The sequence below is a fragment of the Dysidea avara genome, chromosome 15 (assembly GCF_963678975.1).
Source record: "Dysidea avara chromosome 15, odDysAvar1.4, whole genome shotgun sequence".
NCBI lineage: Eukaryota > Metazoa > Porifera > Demospongiae > Dictyoceratida > Dysideidae > Dysidea > Dysidea avara.
In genome coordinates, this window is record NC_089286.1 from 8,526,742 (window position 1) to 8,552,626 (window position 25,885).

The window sequence follows — 25,885 nt, forward strand, 5'->3', positions numbered from 1 at the left end:
TACATTATGGTCACCATCTCACAAACACAGTACATCAGACCACACATACAGTTGAAGGCTCAAAATTATAAGAAACAGCATTAAGAAACGAGTGTTTAGGAAACTCGATACAGAGAAGCCATTGATCAAATAATAACAGTGAATAGGGGAATTCTATCAGAGTAAGTAAACCTTCTTTTAGAGTAATTCAATAAGCTCTATGCAAGAAATGTTTGATGCTGACACTGACCACACCCACCTTGTCTATGTCCTCGCTGGTTAACAGTTTAGAGATGAAGCCATGTGTATCATCATAGCAACATGGCTTATGACTGAACCTCCTGAAGTACTCCATCAACAGAACAAGAGGCTCCTCTGAAAACGATACACACCCACATGGCACTCTATTCATGAAGTACATATGTATGATTGTACACATACATGTATCTGTCTGTCTGTGAGTATACATGCAAGGATGCTATCCATTACTCTGACCCTTATTTATCTGTATCTGAAATTAAAAGTTCAATTTAAGTATTTCAAGTGGAGCTGTATGTTCACTGAATGGAGCTCCATACCATACCGTATGATAGGAAACTTGGGCAGTATAACACTTTGGAGAAAAGAAACTTTAGCAAAACACTGCATGTCACTACAGATTACGCACAGATAACAATGGCATATTGATTTTAACCTATCCCTACCACTCAGGAGTGGGCTTCAAAATACTTAAATTTCCTGGATAAGACAATAGCAGTATATACAGTACACGACTGAGCTGCAATTATCCAAATAATTCACTTATCCGAGCACTTTTATATGAGACCATTGGGGTTCGAACAACTGAAGGTCTACCATACTGTGTAATGCACATGTGTTTTATTAGAGCAGTTAACCCTTTATTACCGAATGGCTAATATATTGCCAGAAAACGTGTTACGGGTGCCCTTTATAAATGGACCCATAACTCCTTCATCCTAAGGGCTACGAACTTGAAATAATCACCAATTTGTTGAGTAGGCCCAGGCGGTTCTAATAAAGTTTAGTGCGAAGCGATAAGAATGAGTATGGGGAACTATCAACACTTATAAACACACAAAAATGCATCAAAAACAATTGTACCTGTTTAAATTTCGATAACTTTCGCTCTGAGCATCATGGTGTGTTCTACTAAGAATAAAAATATTCTTCACGTGATGAGGATTCTAAAAATATACAGTATGATGCAACCCGGGGTTATAACAAGATGGCGGTGCCCATCTTTCGCTGCTATGGTGAAGAATAACAATGCACCTTTCTTCACTTCAAAGCGCATGAGTTGTGTTTCCCTGTAATGTTTTTAAATGTTTGGGTAGAAGGGAAAGAGGGCTTTCATGTGGTATATAGCGTTCCGTGTTAATTAATGGGTGGGGTCCTCACGTATCGCACAAAGATCACACAAGCCATAAAGTATCAATTCCTGAGGTTTTTCTGCGGTTTTACGAAATAACTTCGGTAAGAAAGGGTTAAGAGAAGACTGAAGACAGTCAATCAAAATTCACTTGTCAGGTTCATACAAGAACTACAATCGATACACTTCAGTAAAAGCTAGGTTAAAGTAGCACTAGTATTAAATAGTGGAACCGGGAATAGCAGCACCGTAACGCACAAGGAGACTTCATTTATCCAATCAAACCTTTAATCACACAACATAACGACTGCTACATTAGAGTATATTGTCAAAGTTCTATTTGAGTAAGCATACAGGTGTATGTTCTATTAAAGTAATTGAATGTTCTGTACATGCTGTACACTGTTGGCTAAGCTGGCATAAGGTGTTCAGATAATGAAGATGCCACAATATTTACCTGAAAGTTGAAAATTCAGACAGCTGATGTCTACATTCTACGATCTAGTCAATTAAAACATACCTAGCTCAAGAAGGTGCTGAAGTTTGGCTTCTCGTAGTCTCTTGATTAACTCCAGTTCAGCCAGAAAAGGTGCTCGAAAGAAACCTTTGTTCTTTGCCTCCTCCAATGATCTGACATGGCGTACAAAATCCTTGATTTCAGTTATAGGAGACTTATCATTTTCGTCAGTGTAGTATCGTTGCATCTGACAGTACATGTATTCTCCATAGCAGGACCAACGGTCTGGACTGTTAGAAAATGCACAAACATACAACAGCCAAAATGCTTGTATAGTTAAGGATGTACGCAATTGAGATAGAGAATATTTGAAGTCTTGAATGCACACGAATGCATAGATTATACAACAAACACAATATTAAAACAGTACACCTCATACACTACAAACAATACACTACAAAAAAACACACACACACAAAAAAAACTGCACACATACTTATGCAGTATAAGATCGGTGTATTTCCTGGCTGCATCCCTCCACCTCTTCAACTTCATCCAACACTCCAATACCTTCATCTCCAGCTCATAACTGTTAGTGTATAGTTTGGCTATACAGGGAGGGAGAAGTACATTGAAAGATCATGCACACATTCCTCATTCATTGCTGTTGAAATGCTACCAGAGTCAAAGTAGCAGAGGTTCCCCAGAAAATAAAGTAGAGCAATAAAAGTGTCAATTTGCTACTAAAATCAAAGCCATTTTGTTAAAATTATAAGCATTCTTTTTACCACAATTTTGAACAAAACATTGTACCACTCTACTGCGAGACCCTGAGTAGCTAATAAACTACACTACACTCATACACCCGTGCACAAAACCAAACTGTTCAGCTGTCACATTTATATAGTGGAACACTGGAACACCTGTGTACTGCTATATAAAGTCAGCACAGGAAAATCCTCCTGGAACAGGACTAGTACCCCACAGGAGGCTGTACCTCATCTCACTGGTGAAGGTGTGGGCACCCAAACAACCACCTGAACAGTTGACATTTGCTTCTCCAGCTGACATCAGGTTCCTGTTACACAGCTGGGTAGACTGGAGCTATGCGCGTAAAATATTTTGCTGTGGGACTTTTCAATCACTAAGTTCAACTATTATACAACATACAGTGGAAATGTATTCTCAAGCTCTGAAAAAAAAATTAGAATGATGACTTGCAAACATCCCTACAGATGGCTTCTTTATTATACCACCATAACTTGCAATATTAACTCCCATATCCATAGAATGGGATAGTAACAGAAACCTTGCAAAACCTTTTAAATTCTTACTATACACATCAGGACAGTTGGGTCAACCAACTACCATATAATCAGTTAATTTTGAAAGAGAAATTTTTGAATAGCAGAAGGTAAAATAAAATTTGAAGGTTATATTTTCGAATATTCAACCACTGTGCATAGCACTACTAAAAATAATTTCGTTAGTGCATGTTTAAATGGCAACCACATGTAATCGAAATTGAGACAGTCACTAGGAGTTATTATGTTTATAAAAAATACAGACCACTCCACTGGGAGGAGTTTGTTTTGCGGATGGGTATTCACGATTGACTTGCCGTGGGCATGGTTGTGGCAGTATTATTAAAGAAAGTGAAGTTGTTGGCCAGGCACGGAAAGAGATCTTATCTATTTGTTTTGTATTTCTATTACACAGGACGATAACTTGAAGTTTTCAGTAGACAGCATTCGTCTGACCTAGCACAAGTCAGCTTTCTATTTGAAGAGTTAAATATTGTTGTAGAAACTGTGTTCTGCAAATGATTAAAAAAAACAAAAACTCCTTTGTATATTGTAACAATAAGTTTTTGAAAAGAAGCCAAAGTATTTTATAATTACTTCTCTCATGAAGGCATTCAGACAACATTTCAAGTACAGACTGTATCAAACATTTTCTATTGCTATAGTTTAGTGGACAATAATTATGATGTAGTAAAACCTCACTCAGCTGGCAGCCACCTCTTTATTAAGACCACCTTGTTATAACAGCTAAATCTAGTAGTACCATACATTGATAACGTTAACTCATTAATAAAGGCCACATAGGCTACATCATTTGGTCCCTTGTTAATGAGGTTTCACTTCTACAACCTCATCTCCAATCAATCCCTATAAGACAATGAGTCAATTGCTAATTGTCTACCACTGCCCCAGGCACACTTGTACAACACACACAGAAGTTACCTAGTGGACTCTCCAATAGTTGAACGACACTTTCCGTTTTACCAAGCATCTCCAGAACCATGACATAGAGACGCATCTCTGCTACAGCATTCAGCTTCTTTTCTTTGACAAATTTCTCTAACATCCTTTCAGCTAAAGGGAGGTAAAAAGCCTTCGCCTTAGTGGGGTCCTGTTCAGCCTGAGAACAAAGAGAATTACCTGATTAATCAGAGAAATTAAAATTGGTGCACTTGCAAGTTCTAGAATATTATTGGTCCACATGAAACACTTCTAGTCCAGACATATTTGCTATGATGTCAAATGACATCACTAGGTAGTCACACAAGTTTGTACAATTTCAAGTAAAACAATCATCAAACATATTTTAATTTTAATACTGAGAGAATTATAAATCTCTAAACATTAAATAACAAGTGTGATTAAAAAATATTAAATCTGTTGATGTGATTTTAGAGATTTTAAAATCATGATATAGTAATTTTATCCAATCATTTACCTGCATCACGATGCTCATTACTGCCCAGGAGTAGTAGGGATTGCTTGGGGTAACCTTATACAAGGCTAGAGCAATTTGTTGTTGTTTCTTGTAGTCTTCCGTCCTGACGTAGGCCATGAACAGGTGAGACAGTATCTCATCGTTCTTTGGTCTTTTCTTGACAGCAGCTTCATACATCGCTGGAATCCTCTTTGCTACACACACACACACACAAACATATGTGCCTATGTAGACATACATGGTGTTCTCTTAATTTACTTATTTTTTGTTACTTTGTGAGAAAAAGCGAAGGCAATGATTTGGAATCTAGTAATACCATTGTTACGGAGAGTGCTGAAATACACATATAACATGTACACGTCTACTGTAATTATATATTGTAATTATAAGAGAAATTCTGGAATCATAGTAAAAAAAAGAAATGAAACAAGGGAGGTCACCTACACCAGCAGCTATACTAGTGGACATTTAATTCTTTATGCCTGTCAATAATTAAATCATGACTAAGAGAAGGTTATTAGATGTCCACTTGTATATCTGCACCTCTTTATTTTATTTCTAAGATCCTCCTTACACTTGTTTGTTCACTTTTTCATAACATAATACATACTGGTGAGCCCGCCAGACACATAAAAATTATTTGTGCAACTGAACGTGTGAAAAACAAACTGTCTCTTCCGCTTTATTTTCAGCCATTACAAAGTCTCAGTAATCAATCCAATACAGAAATTATGGATAATTCAGTTAAATATAAATTTAAACTTGTTGGAAGGTTTAGGTTACGCTGAAAGCAATCAGGGTTACGCTACTGCTGAAAAGATGAGGGTAGCTTTTAATTGATACACTTTTAGACAAAATCTCTACTATCAGTACTATCATAATGATATGTAATATACCTAATTACATACACAATGCAAAAATTGGCAGATAACATCATGAATACGCATCAAACCACATTTACACTAAGTATACACATCTTTACAAATTACTTGAGACCCGGCCTTACAAAAACAATGCTTATATATTCTTTCAACTTGTCATCAGCCACAATCACCCATTAGCAAACATTAAGAAACATGCCTGACAGCAAGCAGCCCTTAAAATGTGACCGATCAGCTAAAGTGCCACCAGTGCCACCATAGCAGTGTCAATAGTACATACACTTAATAACTGTGACCCCAACACTATTATACAAACACAGAACAAGAGAATATGAATATTAAGTGCAGTACAACTACAGTTATCAAGTGAAAATGTGCATGCATTGTCACATCCAACAAACTCTATGTGAGAGTGTGTGCGCATGTGTGTATGTACGTAATGCTCTGTTTTGTGTTGTAGTGACACATATACATACCACCACACATTATGCAGCTTACTTTGTCCACTCTCTCTGAAGTACATTGTCATTGCTTGTAGTGTACCTTCATCTGATGGTTGCTCAGTAACCAGCTGTTCAACCAACACTAGGGCCTCATCCATTTTCTGCAGTCTGCTCAATGCTAGTGCCTTCAAGGCTCTGCCACTCTGTAACTCTGACTGCTTCTTTAGTACCTTATCACATAACTGCACTGCTTTTTTGTACTGCATGTTATCAATAGCCTCTGGAAAGACAAGAATGTAACAACGATAATGCAAGCCCTTGGTGGGCTTTAAAATGAATCAGCTAATAAACCAGAAGGTTGCGCTCGCCATTAGTGAATTATAGAAGTAACGCACCGTATATAGGCCTCAGTCTTCTCTCTGTAACGCCCTGCTGACTAGACGCCGCCATTTCACTCCAGTTTCCTGCACGTGGCAAATGATAAATATCACCTGAACATCCGTATTTCAAATTACCAAGAAATTGTAATTACTTAATATTCCGATTACAGCATTTATTTTGCTTATATAAAAATAGCAGCCTTTTGTTTGGTTGTGTAATAAAACAGTCTATAATGAGATAGCGGATGGCAAGCCAATCCTGTGCTGATTTACAAGAGGTAACGAAAGTTGCGAAATTTGTAATGTATTCTATTATTTTCGCGTATGTGTATGGTGTCGGTAGGAAGAACGAGAAGTACTACAGTCAATTTATGAAGATGACGATGCGTTTAAGGCGTTGAGTGAAACCAGTTTTAGTTACAGGGTAAGTATGTGGTTAATAAACTGCATGGCAAGCACCAATACATTTCATTTTGTGAAAATGCAGATTCGGCCAGTTCATCAGTAGTGTGATATAAGTTGTTTTGTAATCATTTTTGTTTTTCGTAGCTGCGTATTTGTCTTGTTATGTTTTATAATGTTTGCTCAGCTATGGAAGAATGGCTTTTTGCCAAATAGCTTGTGGATAAATAATAATCAAATCAAGTCCTGCACAACTAATAAATGTTACAAACATGCAACTACAGCAAACGGCTAGGATAAGCACACACTCTACTACAATTATACTCACAACTTGAAACAATGCAGCACATCAGCTGTTTAACTTTCAACGAGAAAGTTCAAGTGGCTAACACTTCAATGTCAATATAAGATAAATTGTCATGTAGCCAAGTCTTGATTTTCAAAGCTATTTACACAAATCCCAGTATGCATGGTGATAATTTAAAAATACAGGCCATTTCCATTTGTTCATACCTTTCATCCAGTTGGTTAAAAGAATTGTCACTATGCTATGCCTTTAAAATTTGCTGGTATGTGTGTGCTTTATATTTGTGTTATTGTATTTTACATGGGAAGATCAAAGTGCTGCTGCATACTGTATTTTCTTTATGGCCTACTTTATTCCGCGGACTGGACTCACGGACTGGACTCGACATGCAGGTTGAGCTGAAAACCAACTTTCTAGAAGTAAACTAGCTCTTGCAATGCCGAAGAGATGCCTATCTTTGAGCTATGCGTACGACTGCTGATAATCTCAGTTCTCTTGTTGATGAAACATGGCAAAAATAACTCATGCTCTATGAGTTAATTAGAAGACGGCCCCAATTGCTGGACTGTATAGGTATACACTCACCGTAGCTATAGCACAACAGGGCAATCGTGGGCCATATCAAGTAGCTCGTTAAGTTCAACGAACATTGTACCAATATGTTTGAATGCAGCAGACGAGAATCACATCAACAAGTGTGGGCCATTCTCTCTTGGATTCGTCCCTATAGTCTATAGTCCTTCCACATGATGGTATAGTAGCTAAGGCATTCACTGCATGCCTAGATCGGTGACAACATTCAAACTATATGTTACAGACCACCCATGCTTGAGTGGTCTGTTTTTCCTAAAGCCCTGTAGGCCACCTCGATTAAAGCGTGACTGTTCACATGATTCTCGTCTGCTGTATTCAAACATATTGGTACAATGTTCGCGCCTAACTCAAGTAACTTGAACTTAACAAGCTACTTGATATGACCCGTGCTTGCCCTCTATGACAGATAGCCTATTGTGCTAGCTATGGTGAGTGTATACCTATGCAGTTTTAATTAATTAGTACACAAGGTATTTTTGCCATGTTTCATCAACAAGAGAACTGATAAGCAGTCGTAAGCATAACTCAAAGATAGGCGTCTCTCCAGCATTGTGAGAGATAGTTTACTTGTAGAAAGTCGGTTTCCAGCTCAATCTGCAAGTCGAGTCTAGTCCAGTCCGTCAGTCCAGTCCATCAGTCCAGTCCGCAGAATAAAGTAGGCCTTTTCTTCATTGCACCAATTAGCTATATAACTGTACTGTATGGGTCGTACAGTGCAGTTATGTGGATATTTGGGCAAGTACAGTATAGTTATGCAGAACAGTTGTTACAAAAACAACCCCACTCAGAAAGCAGGTGCATAAACTAGCCAGATTAATCCTACCAGTCGGTTCTATGACTGCAAATAGATTACATGAACACTTACTGATAGTCTGATCCATAGAGAATCACGTGCGTGACACTGTCGAACGCTAGTACTAACCAAACTAATCCTACCAGTTCATTCTACCACTACAAATAGATTATGACAACTTACTAATAGCCTGATCACTGAAAATTGAAGCGATGCGAGTGCTCAAGAAAATCACACCAAGCAAGACTATCAGGAAGTACAATAAAACACTTGAAGCACCACCTATATATGCTTAAAAATATAGCACTCGAGGGCGTCTTGAGGCAAATACAGCACTCGGCTTCGTCTCATGCTGTAATAGCATCTCAACACAATCCCTTGTACTGTATTTTTTGTACACACACGCGGTGGTGCTTTATCTATAACTTGTGTTACTGTATCTTTTCTAGTTTGGCAATGCTGGAGAGCCCAAGGCCTGTTTACTGCAAGTATCATGGAGTGACCAGTACCCATCAGTTCTCCCTACTTTCTCATTAGATAACTTCTTTAACAATCATCTGTAAGTAGTGAACACAATAGCTGTACCATATTGCCTTGAATTACAGCTGGTCCCATTTAGTTGCCTAGATATGAACTTGATTTGTGAATACATAAATGCTGATAGCTGGAGTAAAAAATTGCTTGAATGAAATAAATGCCTAGGCCATAATTCGGGACGGTATGGTTAGATTAAACATTTACAGTACATTTTAAAATTAAAGGGTTTATTTTTTGTGCATCCTATTTAGTTCATCAGAAAATAAAGCAGAAATCCTAACCTCACTACAAGAGCAGGTAAGTAGCATAGCTGCTTTAACTTACCATACCCACCTTATAGGCTGAGGAGTTACTGGACTCTGCTGCAACTTATTCCATCATTGAATGGTGTAGAGATAACATAGAGGATTTAATCATTCCTGAAGAGCGACCAGTGGCAGTAGCTCAAGCTTCAAACACAGTAAGTTAGTCCAGGGTTCTGCCCACACTGTTCGGCAGTGGTTCAAAGCAACCTGTACCTCTAAAATCCGACCAGTACCCTCTTAACCCTGACCAGTACAATTATCACTGTTGCATATGTAATATACCCTAATATAATACACAGCATATTAGTTCAGGCTAACTTTAGGCCACCACTCAGGAATTCCTGGGCAGAACCCTGTTAGTCTGTAGCATATATACAGTGCAACCTGTGACACCTTGGAATTGACCGAAAGTGTCCTGATTATCAAGGTGTCCTCAGGTCACTAATTATAAGCAACAGTTCATAATATACATATATATATATATATATGTACCACTCTGCGTGGGCAGTTCAAAGGCACCGCCAGTGCCATAATTTGTATATTGCACTGCTGCAGACCGCAGCGAGTGCATTATAACTTATAACGCACTGGTTGCGGTTTTTTAGACCACAACGAGTGCATTATAAGTTATAATGCACCGACCGCAGTGCAATATACAGATATTGCACTGGCTGCGGTTTTATGCAGCATAGCACAAGTGCCGGTGGCGAAGACCACTACGACACCTCACCTAATAGGTGGAAGAACACTTCACAGATCACTCGAATTCTTTTATAGCCTGACATGTAAAGGTCGATTGTGGGCCATAACATCACCAATACGTATAATGTTTACAAGCAGCCAATGGCGATCGAAAAAGCCAACACGGGTGGCCACAACTCTAGTCTACATATATATAAACGTACTTATACACCTTACTAGTCTGGTGCCATCTTAGTCCAGATTAAACTGTAGTCCACTTCGACAATGACTCAATAAAACAAATACATTCTAAATAATACTAACCTTTACGTTCGATTGTGGTAACCAGTTTTGTCATGCCACCAGATTCGAGTTTAGCCAGTGTGAATAGTAAGAATTAGACTAGTATCGTTTAGTAGTTGGGTTTTGTTTACTTAAAACGTCTATTTAGCTACTTTTTTTCGCTCGAGGGAATCACTATGGCGATTAGTCTGGCGCTTAGTCTATATGGCGATTGAGTGATCACGCTGGCATGTTGAGCACTACATAATGAGAGTCGAACAGCGAATGCAGGTTAGTGATATAACCCATAGCGTACTAGCTTTCAATATCTCAGGTGGCTGCACTACTGCAGGGGGAACGTCATCGCAACGTCCGGCTTGGTTACCCACAATCGATGTTAGAAACCTGGCCTTTATAAGTGTTACAGCTGTCTTGTGAGACTCTCCCCACCTATTAGGTGAGTGGTACATAACAGTTATACAACGTGCACTCGTGCTCTGCCTGTATAAACGCACTTGCCTTCGGGCCTAACGGCCCTCAGGCTCGTGCGTTTATATCTGGCAGAGCACTCGTGGCCGTTGTATAGCTATATAATATATACTGAAGAGAGTATCCTACTCTCATATACCCCTGTAAGGGTGTGTTGTGAAGTTATGATGTAGCACTTCTGAGTTCGCCCGTTTTTCTTTGTAAAATTAATGATGTCATTAGTTGAGCATGATATCGATTGAATGCATGCCTAACAATGTTGCTAGCAACCAAATTAACTCCAGCTCTTAAGCATTTCTCACCGAAGTACAATCATTGTTTGAACTTCCTTCATGGGTTCAGACCACTTCTTAGGCATTCCATTTGCAAATACAGCTATCCTGAGCGTCGTGAGTGTTGAACTATCCTAACAATTCTTGAACCTTTATGACTGCTCATACGTCACAAACCACAACATCTTGTCATTATATCATAACTTCATGATATGCCCTTCTACAGGGGTATATGAGAGTAGGATACTCTCCTCAGTATATATATTATGAACTCTTGTTATAAGAGATGCTTTGGGACCTTACCTAAGTGTCCAGTTTCCTCATTTTTAAGTGTCCTGATTAACAGGTTCCACTGTATACAATTGCTTTGAAAGATATTCATGTACCATGAGTCTGTACTTAGGTCACTGAGGATAAAGAGCCAAAGCAAAAGAAGGAACATTTGAGCAAGCAAGCTAAAAGAAAACTAGCAGACAGGCTAAGTCAGTACGTTATGATATGTAAGTCTAATTTGTTGTCTTGTAATCAGATAATAAAGGAGAACTACCTCGAGGATGGGACTGGGTGGATGTTGTCAAACATGTAAGTGTGAAACCCTAGTAGTATTCATAAACTGTAGCACTTTGTCTGTTTTACAGTTGTCTAAGACTGGGCCAGCTAATCCTACATGAATACAGAGCTTCAGTATATGCAATTTCTTTTTGTATTTCAAAAATGAGTGAACATATATTATTATAACAAACAATGGCGTTACCATAGTTACGAAATTTAAAATGGATTCCAAGGTTCCGACAGCGACGCGGAGGCGAAAGCCAGTAACAATGTCGAAGAGTAATAGTAGCGATGGGATGATGGTTAGGGGAAGGAAAGAAAACGGCGCGAAGCTTTCCAAGCGGAAGAAAAAGAAGCCAGTCACTCGGGCTTCCACACCACCCAAGTCTTCAGCTGCGATGAAGAAATCAGCTTCCTCGCCAGCTAAGGTGCATCTACCTTCGCTTAAACTAACAAGTGAGTTTCAATTAAATGTCTATAAATGGTTTATCAAGCTGATTCATGTAGGTGGAAGTGTTACGCAAGGGTCGCCTCCCGTACCGCGCCTACAACCGCCAGTGAGTCGCTCATTTGAAAAGGAACTGTTTCGCAAACCAGATGTGATTACCCGGTAAGTGCTGTGTTCATTTAGTTGAAGTGTGATTCATCACCAAGTCACTAGTAGATTTTGTTAATTGGTTTAATTCCCTTCTATTGCACACAAACAAAGTGCCCAATTGTAAACTTTCTGTTGTACGCCAAATCAGTTTATTGCTGTTACCATAAGGCATGGAACTTTAACAATTGTGGTCTTTCTACCAGAATTTGCGATCAGTGATAAAATACTCAATCATGTATGTGTGCATGTATGATGTATTATGTCATCAGTGATGTCCCCTTTTGTGTTACATTGCCAGAAATTATATTATTTTGCTGCTATAGAAGAGATGACGTATGTTGTTTTGTATGCTGCACACGTCAAACCACAAAACATACACTACACACATGTGTATTGCCATGAGGTAGTTTTTACCTAATGCTCATTATCCATTACCATACCTCTGTAATTTGATTGGCTGCACAGCTCGTATTTCTAAGCAGTGCAACCTAATTATTTCAAGTATAAGGCATCAATATGATGTCTATATATGCACAGTGATTCAGATAATGCAAGCTTACGTCTGTGCTTGCATAGTGTTGTGAGAACCGTGTGAGAAAGTATACAGTTCCATTGTTCATGATCCCTAGCTTCTAAAAGTCCTAGAAGCATGCATGGCAACGATGTGACATACTGCAAGCCTCTAGTAGACTCTAAACAGTTTTGTTCTACTGACATTAGCAAAAGGAGCACCCGCTGGCTATAATACAGCAAGTATAACAGCGTACAGCCGTTTGTCTTTGTTTCATCGCTACAAGTTTTATTAAGTGCTGAAACAATAAATGGCTTATTATACACTGTGCACTTGTTATAAACTCATTATTTTTTGGCACGTGCAATACCTAGCCCACTTGTTAAGCAGTATGTGAACTGAGTTTGATAGCCCGGGTTGGCCCAAGTTGAAAGTAACCTAAATGGGGTGTTATATTTAATACTACTGTACAAATACACTTGGGATCATGAAAGAGTCATACATTAGACTCTTACAAATCAGATTGTGACTGTGATATATTGTAGCTGAATTGGTGTTGTATAGTGCTGAGCAGTATGAGATGTGGTGTGACACTTTGTGGTACATACCACTGGTGTACATATCCCATCTTACCAGTTTAGTTAGTATAGTGGTTTTGTGGTGTTGAAAATAGGCCACAAATGATTAGTGATTTTTGCTTTTTACAATTGAGGTTTTGTCCTGCTTCATATTGTGGTTGTTTTACTATTTAGGGTCTATGTACATTTTTTGTAACATTGTTTTGACTGGTGAACCAATGCATGCCACATTAGGGAGAACAGTGCCAGGCTTATTGTCTAAATGTACCCCCCAACTATCCATCACTGAAATAGTGAAGTAGCCATTACGCTTCGTTTTCAGCCCATTACACAGCGTTACAGTCGAAGAACACTATGAGAAGAACCTCTGCAATCAATCCAGTTACAATAAAAAACTTGGACTATTATTACAAACATAGGGAAGCCATCACATGGTGCTACTGAGAATCAACACCTTTCACTGTCAGCAAAGATAAAATCCTTGGAGCGTGCATTGTATGTACTGCAGTATGCCAAAAGGCACCTGTTTGGCTGAAGTAATGTCGAACAGTGAAAAAATCACGCTCGTAGTCTTAGCCATTATTAAGTTATGGTTGTCTGAAGACACCAGGTAATCAGTCAGTAGAAAATTCCACTGAATAGTTTTTAAATAAAAATTTGTGTAGCAGTATCATTTCAGATGGCACTGGAGGCACTTTTGAGCTGGTTATACCCAACCAATACTGCCAAGTCACCATAAGATATTGTGAGGATGGTTTCTGGCTTGTATTTTCTGTGAGAATGTGCTAACCCCCGTGATCCCTGTAGTACTGTATGATACATTGAAACTACCTAGTTTTTGTCTGGCTATTTTCAAACCTTGTGTGCCATGAAAATTAGCAATATGCTGTTATTTACCTTCATCGTCTGATTGATTGTTCTCCATTAGTCTTATACACACAGTATTTCAAGGAAGTCATCACCACTAGTACCCATTACCTGTGTCACATTTGAACGAATCATACCACATGCATGTCTCAGTTCTTTATCATAATATTATTGATACCTTGTTATGGTACGTGTAGTGCGTGTGCACATGCACAACATGTGGTTTATTCTGGGACACTTCTAGTGACAACCAGTAAGTATGAAACACGTTTCAAATTTATTACCAGAGAATCAGCAGGTAGCTATCAACAATCAGAAGCTGTTGATGCTGGTAGACTTACATTGTGTGGCCTAACATTTGTGTATGTGTGTGCATGTGTTTGGGAAGGGCATATCTTTTTGGGCATTAACATGAAGAAAAAAGTTTCATATTCTGAGCTAGATCTCACTACTTTTTACAAGTCATCAGAGTCCTACCCACTGTGCTACTGCTGCCAGCACCCTGAATTTTTGACCATTTTAATGTAATGCAATGATTTTTAAAGAGGTAAAGCTGAACCCAAACCCCAACCCTAACTTTGGACTACTAGAATCATGAGAGTTGGTCTCATACGATACTGTAGTAGAGGACGTGATAACTATTCATGGAATCAATTCCCTTTAACTTTATAAAATTAATGATGAAAGTGTGCCCAAAAAAAAATTAGCTTGGAAAGGAGATGTATGTGTTTGGGGAGGTGATGGTATACAGGTATGTTTAAGGGTGTGGATGTGTTTGAGGGTGTGTGGGAGAAATGTATTCATGTGACCTGTGAAACTGCTTTTATGGGGGTCTTGCCTGCTCTAACTCCTAGAATCTGAATGGTACAAAATTACCAGCATTTCATTATAGGACACACTGTATCATTGTAAATTGCAGCTAATGGCTTTTCTATTAGTATTGTGAATGCATGTATGCAAAGAGATCATCAATCATATAGGTGCCTTGTCAAGTATTGATTACTGCTAACGTCTTACTGAGTAATCATTTTTAGTGTAAGTTTCGCTGTCCCACCGCTGTGCTGTTAAGCGTGTTAGCAGTTACCAAACACAAGAACTTTTTGTAATGTGTTTTACAGATGTGAGTGTGTGTGTGTGCATGAAAGTCATGCAGCACACATAATTATACCATGTAAGAAGGGATTGAAAAGATGCTAAAACAGTCTTCAGTAATCACAAGTCCTTGTTGTTGCAGTATTCGAAATTATACTTATGTATTATTCATAGAAACTTAGAGCCACTCCAGTGTACATCATGTTCACCAATAAGACCAGCATCATCAGCCTCAGGTGTCTCATCTCACACCACTACCTCATCATCAAAGACCGACATGATGCTTGAACACTGCATCAGTTCTATGGCCAGTTTGAGATGGGAGAATAGTTTATCTGATGATGAAGAAGAACAGAAAAGAATTGAACTGTATAAAGCGAACAGAAGAAAACGTTACAGAGCATTAATAGAAGAGCAAAAACGATTGTTGCATAGTTCAAGAGAAAGAAGAGTATTTATCAGCAATGGACCTATGAATCAAACGTAACTATTCTACTACAGCCTGTAGTGATCATGTTGTATATATACCATTTCATCCTTTCGCTATCCTAGTATTCACTTATTTTCAGTCAACCAATCTTTAGTATGTGTAATTGTCCATTGTTTGAACTGTGAAGTTTATTTTATTGCAAAATTAAAAATAATAAACATTATTCATCATGTAGTATAACCCTATGTTATTGTTTCTGCTGTTCCAAGACCTAGTTGTTTGGCTATGTTAATATCTTTGACTGGGTATGGTCTCTCACTGGCTACAAGGAGGTTGTCAAGGTTACCTGACTGGACAATCTTGTGTTGTTCAGTGACAAAAGATGTTATGTCTTTAACGTCGAGTATCCATTCATTGGAATACCTCTCCAACATCTATGAAAGTGAAACAGTGTGTTGTCAGAGATGTCAATTTTTGATTTTTGCATCAAATGGCTGAACAAGAAGTAACACTAATAAAATTTGATGTTTTTTGTAGAATTGCACGACAGATACCACCAGACAAACAACATACCTTGTTTCTCATACCGAGTTGTATGGCTCTCCTTTTGTGAGACTCTCCATTAGGCAGATGATCAGGGTCCCACTGTAACCGGACATCAGATTTATCCTTCATTCCTCTCTCCTTTTCATCATGTCCTGTTAGTGCCTGCAAAATCAAATTGTGATATACACATTGCACATACAACTAGTACTTATGTCACTACACTGACACACACACACACAAACCTGTGACAAAATTGTGTTAAAACCTTCATGGGTTATACGGATGGCTAGGATGCGTTCTTGATTTGGTTTGGTGGCCCAACCACATCGGTACATCATCCACAAGAAGTTTGTCTTGATCCATGACATCCGAGTGAAGGAAAACTTACTACCACCAAATCTACAGAAGAGAAGACAACGCGTGTAGTTTTGCTGTATACTTGTATAAACACTCTTGTATGTAAGAACAGCTTTGCCAAATGGCAATACAGTAAAGTCGGTCTACATTTAGCTGCTTTAGTTGGACCAAAATTTCCCTAAGTAGCTGGCCAGATAACTTTGCATAATGACACACTTGAGGATTTATACTAAAGTGGCAAGCCATTTTACACAGGTTAATAGTACCTGATTTAATAGACAATTCAACACAAGATTCAACATAGATATAGACAGTCTTTCTGTGCTATCTCTAGCAATACCTCTGGTTATCGGTTGCATATTTTGCTATCTCGGGACAGTAGGCCTGGTATACGACTACGCCTTGATCGTCGTATTGAGCTAAAACGTGTCTACCCTCACTAGGCCATTCCTTGCCCTCTTGCTCCATGTAAAGCTGAGTCTTCCACTCCCATGATGACCTGCTAGGGATGAACTCCGCCATTCTGCTGCTGCTGCTGCTTACTACAGCACTTTGAGCACGATGACTAAGCTGCTTGAAGATATTAGACACATGCATTTTTTGCTTCATATGACGTCATGCCCTTCTTCGTAATGTGCGCGAAAATTTGATAGAAGGTCAGTTACGTCATTCCGTTCCGGGCGTCCCGTTCGCTAGGACCAGCATCACTGCAAATCATTCCTGGGTAAGAACTCAATATTTTAGTTTTTGTTCCGCATCTAATGTATGTGTCTCTTCGAACTATGCTGCGAGCGGTCGAGATTCTACTTTTGCCCTATTAAGATGGTTGCGTGGGGTGAAAGTTGAAAGGAGTTGGGCCTGCAGCTGGTGGACCCTTTAACCACTTTCCCTGCCCTGTTGTGCAGTTTGTAGTGCGCATGTGTGTGGCATTGGAAGCACCAAGTTAAGCGCTTTTAGGTCACTATAATACCTAAACCAATGTGGGTTCGGATGGTAAGTTGGCTCAGTGAAAGCCCAATGCTCCAGCTATGTTATTGCATCCATGCATTCAGTACTGAAACATTGAGATGATGAAATAATGGTGAAATACCAGGTGGTGAGACATAGCGATGTGCAGGTGGGGGGTTCATTACTATTAGGCCAGGCCCTGGCCAGGCAAACTTGATCACTTGTTTCTCATCCACAAAAATTCGGATTTCCATGTGGGCGGAAGGTCATTTTCATTATTCATTAAGTAATCCATATCACGCTGTCTGTTACTATAAAGGTTAGCAGTACCTACATTTACCACCGTTTCTGAGGTGCAGGTGACATTTGCTGTGTTGTAAAATGATAGCCAGCCTTCTTAACATTAAAATAAGTGTGCATGTCATTAATAACAACAATAACGAAATTACAGGTGGTGGGGTAAAAAGAGATGCGAGCAGGGATGAGTAACAATTGATCAACTTTTATCTTTGTCATCTTGCTACGTTTTTATCGCATACGTAGACTTTTATTTTAACCTGTTTCAATCCATGCAGTGCTGAAGTTGTAACAGAGTTGTACACCATTATTAAACGCTTCACCATTACAGTGATATTGCAGCTTTTCTGTGCATGAATGACAACAGTTTGCCACAACAACTCAATACTCTGCTGTCAGTTGAATTGTCTGACCCAACACAAAACTTGATATACTATCCAAAATGACATTAGCAGCAAGATTGTGATCTACCATCTTCCTTTAATTTGACAAACACAGTGGCGAGACACTGCAGTTTGACACGAACTCTTGCTTGTAAAATTCTATAAACATTATCAGAGGTATAGGAGGTTGTCTCATTTCACAACGAATCTGCACTTTGCAGTGAACAGGATTCATTCAAGATTTTCCCTTGCATTGTTATGTGTATCACATCATTAGTAACAGAGTATCACAGTACATCATTAGTAACAGTGTATCACAGTACATCATTAGTAACAGCGTATCACAGTGCATCATTAGTAACAGCGTATCACAGTGCATCATTAGTGACAGCGTATCACAGTGCATCATTAGTAACAGCGTATCACAGTGCATCATTAGTAACAGCGTATCACAGTGCATCATTAGTAACAGCGTATCACAGTGCATCATTAGTAACAGCGTATCACAGTGCATCATTAGTAACAGAGTATCACAGTGCATCATTAGTAACAGCGTATCACAGTGCATCATTAGTAACAGAGTATCACAGTGCATCATTAGTAACAGCGTATCACAGTGCATCATTAGTAACAGAGTATCACAGTGCATCATTAGTAACAGCGTATCACAGTGCATCATTAGTAACAGCGTATCACAGTGCATCATTAGTGACAGCGTATCACAGTGCATCATTAGTAACAGCGTATCACAGTGCATCATTAGTGACAGCGTATCACAGTGCATCATTAGTAACAGCGTATCACAGTGCATCATTAGTAACAGCGTATCACAGTGCATCATTAGTAACAGCGTATCACAGTGCATCATTAGTAACAGAGTATCACAGTGCATCATTAGTAACAGTGTATTAAAGGAAAGAATAGTGACAGAGATTATGAGGATATAAATGTATCACAAAACATGTGCTTCAATATTGTAGCAACTTATTGGAAGCATTTTGGAAATACTTTTGGATTACACCTAACCAACAGGCCATGCCAAATTAATCATATGTTTTCCCCTCTAGTAATGAAGGTCAAAAAATTATAAACCATTTTAGCTAGAACTGACTGTTCTATTAGAGTTTATAAGACTGTTCTATTAGAGGACAATATTTAGAGTCTGCAGTTAAACTAACAATTCTTTTCAAGAGATCACATGATTATTTTGATTTTGTCAAAACACTGACCTGCCAAATCCATGGCCATACTGCCTATTGTGGGGCTGATTTCCAGTCAATATTTTTGTGGGATAGTGCAAACCTTTGTGATCCCTACTATACAGTACAGTGGGTTCTCCATTATCCGAACACCTGTGTACCACAAATGTCAGTTTTCAGATAAGCGAATTTGTTTGGATAAGTGAATTTGTATACAGAGTTCTGTCCAATTACTCTAATAGAACATACAATAACTGTCAAAATACTCTAATAAAATGGTCATTCGCACTGTTTTAATCAAGGATCTAGATAATTAAGTGTCTGGATAATCGAGTGCCTACTGTACTATGGTATTGTGTGATCATAGTATGTCTGCATCAAATATCATACGTAGATTTTGCTTATAATAAGGCAAATTATGGTATGACTTTTATTTAGTCCCTTGATCGAATTTGCTGTTCACATTTCATTGATATGACATTGTGATAGAACAGTGCTGGTACTTTGTACATGTGGTCATAAAAATATAATAAACTTGTGGTTATATAATAATATAATATAATGATACATTTCCAGATATATAATTGTAACTATCAAATGTTTATTTACAGTATAAGGAGGCTGACATGGAAACGATGCTCCTTGTTGGTTCTCTAGTACTGCTTTCTTTTATATCAAGAGCAGCTGATGCTGTTTTAGTACGGAGCAGCAATGATAGTATTTCAGAGGGAAACTGTACAGGACCACTGGACTATTTCTTGTGTAACTGTTTGACAACAAACACAACTATTGACATTCAAGTTTCACCAGATCAGTACACATTCAGAAGACAATCAGACTGTATACTAGAGAACAAGACCAGCATAAGAATTATTGGTAACTCATCAAATGATACAGTGTTTAACTGTACATGTGATAGACCATTTGGTATTGTCTTTTTGAGAGTATGCAATGTTACCATTGAGGGTATTCAAATGGTAGGCTGTGGTGATGTGGTGAGCAACATCATTAATCAGACACTCTATACCATTGTTCCAGCTATCCATTTTGGAGCTGGCTTCAGATCTGCAGTAATGTTTTACTATGCTAAAGATGTGAGAGTCACTGATCTCATCCTGCTCAATACTCTTGGTTATGGTATTGTCACTGTAGACACAATAGGAAATGTTACATTGTCTACTGTCCGTATTATTAACACTACATTTGATAATGATCCAGCTTGTGACAATTATGATTTCAGTATTGATACGGCTACTTTTTATTGCTCAGGAAGTGGTATTCTAATTGTCTATCATGACAATATTGAGGTAGGTACTGTTGATGAAGCTAACACAGTCTTAACAATTGACCAGTCTGTGTTTCTCAACAATAGAAATCTTATTCCAGACAAACAATTAGCTATTCTTATTGAGTTGACTGCCACTGGATTCTACCAACTACCAGTACCACTGCAAGGAGCTAGTGGGATCTCAATTTACTATCTACAGAAATTATATGATGTGAAAACTGAAATTAGCAATTCATTATTTTATAACAATTATGGAAGTCTTGCTGGTAGTTCAATAGTCACTTCTGTATCAAGTATTAGGGGCACAACATTCTTTGAAAAATGTCATTTTGAGTATGAAGAAACAGCTTTAGATTTTGCAGTCAACAGTGGGTATTTAACTAGGGGTGGAATATCGTTTTTTCATTTAATGACTAGAAACGCACCTGGAATAGAGCCTTTAGTGGTTACAACTGAAATTGAAGTCATTCTTGGAGTTTTACAATGTGACTTTACTAACCTTGGTGGCAGGCTAGGGGCTGCTTTGCATTTTGATAGAATATCTTCAGACACTGTATCACTTGTCATTGTAGTTGAACTATGTAATTTTATTGGGAACGTTGCTGATGCTGGAGCTGCAGTGTATGCTATTGATAATGGATTTACATCATCAGGTGGACTAAGTGTTTTTTTAATTAATATAAATGCACACCACAATGCTATTTCACCAAGCTCCTCTTTGCTGCATGCTTCCAGTGAATACATCACTGGTGTTTTTTCTGCTAAAATTTCATTGTTTATACTTAATTGTAGTGAGCACTGCAGTTTTACTAACAATGAGCCATCAGTTTTCTATGGGCACTCCTCCTCCATTGAGGTATCTGGTTCAGTGGAATTCCTGTATAATGTGGGGAATCATGGAGGTGCGTTTGATGTTATCAACACTATTGTTTACTTTTATCAAGGTGCTCATGTATATTTCGGCCACAACTATGCCATGGTACATGGCGGCGCTTTGGATATTATCTCATTCACAATCAATCTGGTTACATGTCCAATACAGTTTCTAGGACCAAACACAACTGATCCAATACTCACTCTAGATAGAATTGGTGATCTTAATCTCAATATTACTTTTGAAAACAATACTGCAGGTTCATCTGGTATACTGCAATCCATCTACGCTAATGTATTCTATGTATGCTTCTATTACCCGTACACAATAACACAACTTAACTTTGGTTTAGAAACTCCTGTAGTGAATGGTACTAGATCATCTGTGTATCGCAATGTGTTTAAATTTGTACCAGAAGGCTCAGCTAGTGAACACCTCTTTGTGTCGGCTTACCTACCATGTCCCTGTTATGATAATGGCACTTACGAAAGTGGAAAGTGTTTGGCTGCAGAAGCTAATAACACACTGAAACTAGACTCACCTGTTATTGCTGGAAGATCATTTACAATTAGCCTAGTGACACTGGATGTAGTTGGTTCTATTGGATTCACACAGACTCTTTATAGTGATGTTTACTACAATGAAACGTCAGGTGGACATTTAGCTTTAGATAGTGATCAGAATGAGAGGCCATTTTCTATCGTCAATAGACAATGTACACCAGTTGATTTCACAATATATGGACTACAAACAACCCTGCCAAAATATGGAAATTTACGTCTTTCAGTTATACCAGGTTCAAATCATGACTTTAATTTTACGTTTGATGATTGCCCAACTGGATTCAGTATTCAGAAATATGAGAATGGCTTGTATGGCTGTGCTTGTGGTGAGTTCTTCATGGAGTCAGAAATCAGAGATGATTTTCAGTGTAATCCTGTTTCTGGGATGATCAGACGTCTAGATTTACGATCATGGTTAGCCACAAATGATGACAGAATTGAGTACACTAGCTTATGCATACCCACTTACTGTGATGACTCACTAGCAAACTTCACATTAGAAGATCAGAATATTCTCTGTATCAATTCTCATGCAGGACGAGTGTGTGGAGGTTGTGTTGATAACCTCAGCAAAGTGTTTGGCTCTAATATTTGCAAGAAGTGCAGTAATATTTGGCTGGCTACCATTATCCTCTATGCTTTACTAGGAATAATTCTAGTACTGATTTTGTTCTTCCTAAGGTTTACAGTAACACTGGGGGCTATTAATGGACTAATATTTTTCTGTAATGCTGTCAGCATAAATGAACATTTATTTTTCAACACTGAAAGGTCTGACTTTTTGTTCTTGAGAGTGTTCATATCTCTTCTCAATTTAGATTTAGGATTTGAAGTGTGTTTTTATGATAAGATGACTCAAATTGGCAAGACAGGATTGCAGTTTGTGTTCCCCATCTACCTGTGGCTGCTGATATCAATCATAGTCTACTTGGGACGATATTATTTCCGTAGTCGAAGGGTCACATCTTCATCAGTCCTTCCAGTATTGGCTACTCTCATTTTGTTGTCTTATTCTAAACTGCTACGTACCACAATTAGTGCATTTTCTTCCACGACAATTTATTATTCATCAGCAGATAGTAACTACACTGACTTACAGAAAATATCAGTATGGTATCCAGATCCCAATGTAGAGTTTCTACACGGCACACATGTAATATTGTTCCTAATTGGGATTGTGTTTATACTGGTGTTTATACTTCCATTAGCGTTAGCTATGACATTTCCAACTGTTGTCTTACGATCTAAAAGACTCAGTTATTTCTTTCCACTTTTTGATTGCTTTTATGCACCATTCAAAGGCAAATATCGCTACTGGTTTGGGGCAAGAATGATTGTTCTAATATATTTGTCCACAATGGAAAGCATCATACGTTCTTACCAAGAAGCACTACTGCTATCTGTTGTAATAGCAGTTTTGGCATTTGCCATTGTACAAGCTTATATTCGTCCATTCAAAAACACAATAATCAACATTTTGGATTTAATTTTTATGGGAATTTTTATTTTGCTATCCGTAATCACTTTGTACATCTATCCCAGCTCATCAGGTTATGCTGAAGTGAACATTGCTGTGAATGTGTTGGGTTCTGTGGCATTTGTGTTGTTCTGCTTTGTACTGGTGTTCCATGTGTACAATATTATCAAAAAGACTGCTAGGTACTTGCATACCATTAAGACTTTGCAGGAGATGTTGAGGTCAAAAGGAATTAGTGCAAATTTTGATGTGTTATTTACTAGCAAACCTATTGACAGAAATACCACAAACATGAGTAGATATGGTGGTAGTCAAGAGCACAGTAATGATGACTATTATGCTCATCTACAGGAATCTTTATTGGAGCAAATTTAGGATAGACTGTGGCTTTTTTGTGCTTGTGTTAAATTTATAAAAAATATATTAAAGTTTGTGTTTGTATGTATATGCATAACTGTGTTGAGTATATATACGTAGGATATCTTGTGGTGGTTACATTTGATGTACAGCTTGTGAGCTGTAATTTTATATTATATATAAACTGTATCAGTGTATGTATATATAGCATATGAATGATTGTAAAGTGGGTAGTGTCTAATCACTGGACTGCAGCTGGAATTCTGGAATGCACTATTGGACTGACATTTTATGGGTGGGGTTACTGTACATTTGGGTGACTTGTGACAACGTTTCAGCACTGAGTGGTGAATATATGATACTTTAATCCTAAAAAGTAGCTGTGATAAGCCAAATTAGATTCAATTAAATCTATTCACTGCTTGACAGTATCTACTCTTCTGTATAGACATGTGTGTATACCCAAATTTGTTTCTCTCACTGTTAGGCACATGTGATTACTGTGATATAACATATGTGGTGGGTGTGTGAACACACAAACTAGATCCTATCACCTAACTGGTTATATTTCATTACTGGAATGTTAGCTGTTAATAGGAGTAGAAAATTGCATGGTCATATATAATACAATGGCATACAAGTTTAAAAAACAGGTAAACTTAATGTGCCCCCATTACATATCATGGACTCCAGTGACTAGTCACCAATTCACAATATATGTTAATAGAAAGTTGTATCACAACATGTGAGAAACTATTTTTGGTATACCTACATGTCAGTATCTGCTATATAGTAGAGTAGATTCTGTCAAGCATTGAATAGAATACATTTAATTGAACCCATTTGGCTTATCATAGCTACTTTTTGGATTAAAGCATCATATTCATCACTGAGTGCTGAAATGTTGTCACAAGTTGCCTAAATGTACAGTGACCCCACCCTTAAAAATGTGTAAAACCAAAAGAATGTCAGTCAAGTAGTCCATTCCAGTCCAGTGATTAGACACTACTTTGTAAAGTGTTTTTTTTTGTGCAGGGTATATAGGGCAGACAAATTAAAGTTTGGTGAAGTCATTATGCAGTCAAGTTTTGATTTTAAAAACGATAGTTGAGTTGTCGACTTTACATATATTCCAATTTGTTAACCTTTGGTTTTGTAATGTAATATGCAGTAACAATTAAAACTGAAATGTGCTACCTTCTATGCAAGAGACTGCATGGCTGGTTTGACATCTAACAAATAGAAAGAACCATAAATACTTGTGTGACATTTATATAGAATCTTGTAGTAAGAGATTGTAAATATGCTTTTGTTATTGAGTTGAATCAGTGCACAAACAACACACATATACAATGTAATGTTGTAATTGTTAAACAATAACTAAATCAAAAATAGCTTTTGTAGCAGCTTAAAAATAATTATTGTTAACAATAACAAACAATAACTAATAGTATTTTAATCCAACACAACAATCAATAACAAGAATTCTAAAAAGATTTTGTAACAATAGGATATAATGGTAATAGCTGGCTGGGCTGGGACTGTTTATTATTTTTTGCAAACTATCTGATGAACAAACACAAGTTCAACAATAGTGCATTGCCTCCTAGTTAAATGTCAGTGATGGCAGTAACAATAGCATTTGGTATGTGCTAACAGCTCAAGCATTGCATGAATTGAGAGGAAAAAGAATTGTTTGGTTAGACTGATGAGTGTAGAGGTCAAGAAATAGATGTACTATTCTAGTTCACGTGGCCATGCAGCACTGAAGGTCTGACAGCAACTTGTGCTGCAACCTTTGGATTCCTAATCTAACAGAAATGGAGAAGGTAAGGTTACTAACCTAACTAGTAATAATAGGGTGAAACACAAAATGGGCCAAACAAAGGAAAAAATGTACTATCGTAGTGTAGAATATATATGGCAATAGTGCATAGCAGGTTTAAAAGAAAGAGTCAGAATATATAGTTATTATAATCACCTCAACATGTCAATAAAGTAAAGGATTAGCCACTACCATCACCATATTTTTAA

General features: G+C 37.9%; 5 protein-coding genes across 5 annotated transcripts in view; 3 read left to right on the forward strand and 2 right to left on the reverse strand.

Moving 5' to 3' along the window:
- The window catches only part of LOC136246128 (N-alpha-acetyltransferase 25, NatB auxiliary subunit-like), an 89,255-nt gene extending 82,856 nt beyond the window's left edge, over window positions 1-6,399 (reverse strand). The window contains exons 1-7 of the mRNA XM_066037585.1: window positions 6,288-6,399; window positions 5,948-6,172; window positions 4,569-4,762; window positions 4,073-4,250; window positions 2,323-2,434; window positions 1,890-2,116; window positions 239-354 (exon numbers count right to left, since the gene is read on the reverse strand). Coding sequence (XP_065893657.1) covers window positions 239-354; window positions 1,890-2,116; window positions 2,323-2,434; window positions 4,073-4,250; window positions 4,569-4,762; window positions 5,948-6,172; window positions 6,288-6,342 — 1,107 coding nt within the window. The 5' untranslated portion in view covers window positions 6,343-6,399. The remainder of the gene's footprint in view (window positions 1-238; window positions 355-1,889; window positions 2,117-2,322; window positions 2,435-4,072; window positions 4,251-4,568; window positions 4,763-5,947; window positions 6,173-6,287) is intronic.
- Window positions 6,385-11,692, forward strand: LOC136246133 (RWD domain-containing protein 4-like). Its single transcript, XM_066037590.1, has 8 exons — window positions 6,385-6,550; window positions 6,616-6,696; window positions 8,818-8,927; window positions 9,157-9,202; window positions 9,246-9,365; window positions 11,338-11,416; window positions 11,464-11,516; window positions 11,573-11,692. The coding sequence occupies exons 1-8, from the start codon at window positions 6,518-6,520 to the stop codon at window positions 11,603-11,605; spliced, it is 555 nt and encodes a 184-aa protein (XP_065893662.1). The 5' UTR covers window positions 6,385-6,517; the 3' UTR covers window positions 11,606-11,692.
- A 15-nt stretch (window positions 11,693-11,707) lies between these two features.
- Window positions 11,708-15,785, forward strand: LOC136246132 (uncharacterized). Its single transcript, XM_066037589.1, has 3 exons — window positions 11,708-11,942; window positions 11,994-12,096; window positions 15,307-15,785. The coding sequence occupies exons 1-3, from the start codon at window positions 11,708-11,710 to the stop codon at window positions 15,617-15,619; spliced, it is 651 nt and encodes a 216-aa protein (XP_065893661.1). The 3' UTR covers window positions 15,620-15,785.
- On the reverse strand, window positions 15,733-17,079 carry LOC136246130 (uncharacterized). Its single transcript, XM_066037588.1, has 4 exons — window positions 16,806-17,079; window positions 16,351-16,507; window positions 16,136-16,270; window positions 15,733-15,996 (listed from the first exon to the last, which is right to left on the reverse strand). Exons 1-4 carry the CDS (start codon window positions 17,072-17,074, stop codon window positions 15,805-15,807), a joined length of 753 nt encoding a protein of 250 aa, XP_065893660.1. The 5' UTR covers window positions 17,075-17,079; the 3' UTR covers window positions 15,733-15,804.
- A 48-nt stretch (window positions 17,080-17,127) lies between these two features.
- On the forward strand, window positions 17,128-24,054 carry LOC136246126 (uncharacterized). The gene is made up of 2 exons (XM_066037584.1): window positions 17,128-17,189; window positions 19,904-24,054. The coding sequence occupies exon 2, from the start codon at window positions 19,919-19,921 to the stop codon at window positions 23,867-23,869; it is 3,951 nt and encodes a 1,316-aa protein (XP_065893656.1). The 5' UTR covers window positions 17,128-17,189; window positions 19,904-19,918; the 3' UTR covers window positions 23,870-24,054.
- Window positions 24,055-25,885: the final 1,831 nt, after the last annotated feature.

What these genes read in the sequence shown, in the direction of transcription:
- LOC136246133 (XM_066037590.1), top strand. Translation starts at nt 6,518, where the DNA reads ATGGCAAGCCAATCCTGTGCTGATTTACAAGAG. An exon ending in TAACCTCACTACAAGAGCAG is followed by an intron (nt 9,203 to 9,245) that starts GTAAGTAGCATA and finishes CCCACCTTATAG; the next exon opens with GCTGAGGAGTTACTGGACTC. An exon ending in GGGTGGATGTTGTCAAACAT is followed by an intron (nt 11,517 to 11,572) that starts GTAAGTGTGAAA and finishes TCTGTTTTACAG; the next exon opens with TTGTCTAAGACTGGGCCAGC.
- LOC136246132 (XM_066037589.1), top strand. Translation starts at nt 11,708, where the DNA reads ATGGATTCCAAGGTTCCGACAGCGACGCGGAGGCGAAAGCCAGTAACA. An exon ending in ACCTTCGCTTAAACTAACAA is followed by an intron (nt 11,943 to 11,993) that starts GTGAGTTTCAAT and finishes TGATTCATGTAG; the next exon opens with GTGGAAGTGTTACGCAAGGG. An exon ending in AAACCAGATGTGATTACCCG is followed by an intron (nt 12,097 to 15,306) that starts GTAAGTGCTGTG and finishes TATTATTCATAG; the next exon opens with AAACTTAGAGCCACTCCAGT.
- LOC136246130 (XM_066037588.1), bottom strand. Translation starts at nt 17,074, where the DNA reads ATGAAGCAAAAAATGCATGTGTCTAATATCTTCAAGCAGCTTAGTCAT. An exon ending in TATGCAACCGATAACCAGAG is followed by an intron (nt 16,508 to 16,805) that starts GTATTGCTAGAG and finishes TCTCTTCTGTAG; the next exon opens with ATTTGGTGGTAGTAAGTTTT. An exon ending in AACTCGGTATGAGAAACAAG is followed by an intron (nt 15,997 to 16,135) that starts GTATGTTGTTTG and finishes TCACTTTCATAG; the next exon opens with ATGTTGGAGAGGTATTCCAA.
- LOC136246126 (XM_066037584.1), top strand. Translation starts at nt 19,919, where the DNA reads ATGGAAACGATGCTCCTTGTTGGTTCTCTAGTACTGCTTTCTTTTATA.